The sequence below is a fragment of the Rhopilema esculentum genome, chromosome 7 (genome assembly GCF_057945365.1).
Source record: "Rhopilema esculentum isolate cy_ngs chromosome 7, ASM5794536v1, whole genome shotgun sequence".
NCBI classification, from domain to species: Eukaryota; Metazoa; Cnidaria; class Scyphozoa; order Rhizostomeae; family Rhizostomatidae; genus Rhopilema; species Rhopilema esculentum.
In genome coordinates this window covers 12,824,442-12,827,340 of record NC_142821.1, presented here as the reverse complement: position 1 = coordinate 12,827,340, position 2,899 = coordinate 12,824,442, and the positions used below count along the sequence as shown (strand labels likewise).

General features: G+C 41.0%; 1 protein-coding gene across 1 annotated transcript; it reads right to left on the bottom strand.

Annotated features, from left to right (window-relative positions):
* LOC135685032 (uncharacterized) lies at window positions 1-1,413 on the bottom strand. Its single transcript, XM_089109165.1, has 2 exons — window positions 1,056-1,413; window positions 1-554 (listed from the first exon to the last, which is right to left on the bottom strand). Exons 1-2 carry the CDS (start codon window positions 1,411-1,413, stop codon window positions 1-3), a joined length of 912 nt encoding a protein of 303 aa, XP_088965291.1.
* Between the last annotated feature and the right edge of the window lie 1,486 nt (window positions 1,414-2,899).

Genomic DNA, 2,899 nt, shown 5'->3' with positions numbered 1-2,899 from the left:
TTAGTTATCAATGTCTTCTTCAAACTCATACTTTAAGAGAATCTGTTGAATTGCGATTTTGGCCATCCTGTTTTGCTTGGGTCTCATTTTCTTTAGTGACGAGACCAGGCTTTTGCAGAAAAGGACATCTGCATCATCTCTGCTGTCATCACTATCACATGCTTTTGACGTATTTGATTTAATGGACTCAAGTAGCAGTATATCCATGCGCTCACGTCTTTCTCTGGCTTCTTCAAACAATTTTCTTTCAAAATCAACACGTGATCTTTTTGGAGCACCAACTGGGGATGGTGATGGTGGGAGTGAGATTTGCTGAGAATTTACATGTAAGCTGGCAGATACAGTATCATTATCTATAGTGTGATCAGGTTGAACAATGTTGCTTTCAGTTGCTTTATTTGATAAAGAGTCCTTTAAAAACAACAAACTCTCGAAATGCTTGCATGTTGAAGTACAATGTGCCCCAGATCCAGAACGGTTGGCAATCTCAATTTTCTTCAAACACTTTATCATTCCATCTCTGAGGTACTTCCACTTCTTTTTCAAAGCTTCATCTGCAAATGAGAAATACACAACTATAGAAAAAGGCAATAAATAAAAAATTCATAGCCCCAAATTCTTTTTATGTATAGGAGATTTTAAAGGCAAGTGGGTTGCATAAAGTTATATTTGCAAAAGCTAAAACTTGATCGAGTTCTTTTCAAGGGAAGTGCTAAATAGAACAAAACATTATGGGCTCCATACCACCTAGACTTCCAGGGTTTGTAAGGTGATCCATTTTAAGTGGCGTTGTGAGTGGGGGGAAGAGCAATTGCCTCCAAGAATTTTATCGAAATCCTGTAAAATCAATGTAATACTGGAAATGCTTGCATAAACTAAATAATTATATGCTTTCTGGTGCAACTGCATGGCATCCACCATCCCCAACAAATGCCCCCCAGCGGAAATCTAAATATAGTCAAAATAATACAAAAAATAAAATAAGCTATAAATTAATACAGGCCTAGACTAGGTAGTCTAGTCAAAAATAGTAGGCCTAAGCCTAATTAACTTACCATTCTTCCCTAATTTTGTGGAGATCTGTTTCCAAGCTTCGTTTTTCTTTGGCGTTTCTTTGTAGGCCCTTGCGCGAGGATCCCACAGACATCTGTACAACTGTACTTCATTTATCAGCAGCTCGTCTAATTGATCTTCATTTGTTTCAAAGCTGGGCGCTGATGCTGCTGCTGCTGGGCTTGTTGGACTTGGAGGCCTACTTGCGTCCCTTTCCTCATTTGTAATTAGGCCCACATTTTGGTCATCTAAAATTTTTTGCAAAATGGCCATTTGATGAGCATGCAACTGCTGTTGTTGATATGCTGTTAAGGTTATCCCGTTCACATTGATGTTGCCTGCACCTTCCTTCACTGCCATCTTGAAATCATACTTTCTTTGGCGCTGAATATTAATTAGCTTTCACTTCCTTGCAATTTGATTGGATAATATCGACGTATGTAGAGCGGCCGCTCTGAGAGTAGAACCAGGTTCTACTTTCAAAGCGTACAAAGTTTGAACGTGACGGGCAAGAATATTGCATCATACCGAGTCACTGGGCATGCGCTGACTTGGCCGCACCGTATGCGCGGCCAAGTGTAGGTCGGCCTTAAGTCTTGAAGGTTTTGGTATGCTGATGGTCTGTCCAAAAATTGCGTTCTGTAGTCATAAGTTGCGTCTTATTGGAAATAGTCTAGTGAATAAGTTAACAGGCTACCCAGTTGCTTTGCTTGCCAGTTCTGTTGAAGTGATCATTCTATCATCTGCACATACATAGACAATAGCAAGTAGTGTAAAGTTTACATATCCTTGTCCATTTTTCTTAATAATAATAATAATAATAGGACCATATTTATACAGGTAAACTTGTTCAGCAAAAATGAGTTTGCTGCTATCAATCAAGGACCAGTGATCGTCCTACTACAATGTTCCTCAACGTCCTACTTCATAGTTAGATATAGAGTCAAATCTAACTACATTTAGTGTAATGATCAGTAACTCTTGACATGAGTAGGAAGTTTAACAATCTTTTCCCCTTTCCTGTTAATCTTCAACTTCCTATTACATGTTTAAATGGAGAGTCCACTCTTCTACATTCTGTGTTATGATAATGGCTGTGCCTATGTCTAACAATAAATATGCCTGTTTTGAAAGTTACCCAACCTCACCTGTATACATAATGATCCAAATCTTTATCTTGACTGTGCAATTAGTAATATTTCTATTTCCCTTTGCCAAATCATTGGTCATTAAAAAGGGGCAAGTTGCTGAGCTGAACGCCCTTTTGGCTTCTTTTTTGTAGAGGGCCTTTGCACGGCGGAAATGTCAGAGACATTATCGTCCTGGAAGGACCTCTTTGAAGCCGCTGGGGCGCCAGCCTCGATATAGAATTCAGAAGAGAGAAGTGGAGAAGAAGACAAGTTCATAACATCTGGTGTTGGTGGATCAAACCAATTTTTGACTGCTTGTCCATTTTCTTCCTGCAAGGTTCAGTCTGTGTCACTAGTTGACTTGCTGGGAGCAGCCACAGGGTGACTGTCCGTTTATGAGGGTGTCAGCTCACCCAGTGTTGATGGGTGAACTTTGATGGCAGCCGTCCAGTTTAGAACCAGATTGGCACTGGAAGCACTGGCGAAGAGCATGGTGTGCGCGTACCAATTGGGTGTTCCTACGTCCGAGGTGTGCTGATCCTGGGTTGTAGGAGCCTGGTCAGCTGTTGAATCTCCAAGGCTATGTTGGATGGCAAAGGCTCTGTCGTATGCCATGGTGGTGTTGGTGGGCATCTCTGGGATAGAGATGCTATCATCTTCTTCATCCGATGATGAAGAGGAGGAGTTGGCGTACCTGTTTACCTCTAGGGTCCATG

What these genes read in the sequence shown, in the direction of transcription:
- LOC135685032 (XM_089109165.1), bottom strand. Translation starts at nt 1,413, where the DNA reads ATGGCAGTGAAGGAAGGTGCAGGCAACATCAATGTGAACGGGATAACC. An exon ending in CACAAAATTAGGGAAGAATG is followed by an intron (nt 555 to 1,055) that starts GTAAGTTAATTA and finishes TCTCATTTGCAG; the next exon opens with ATGAAGCTTTGAAAAAGAAG.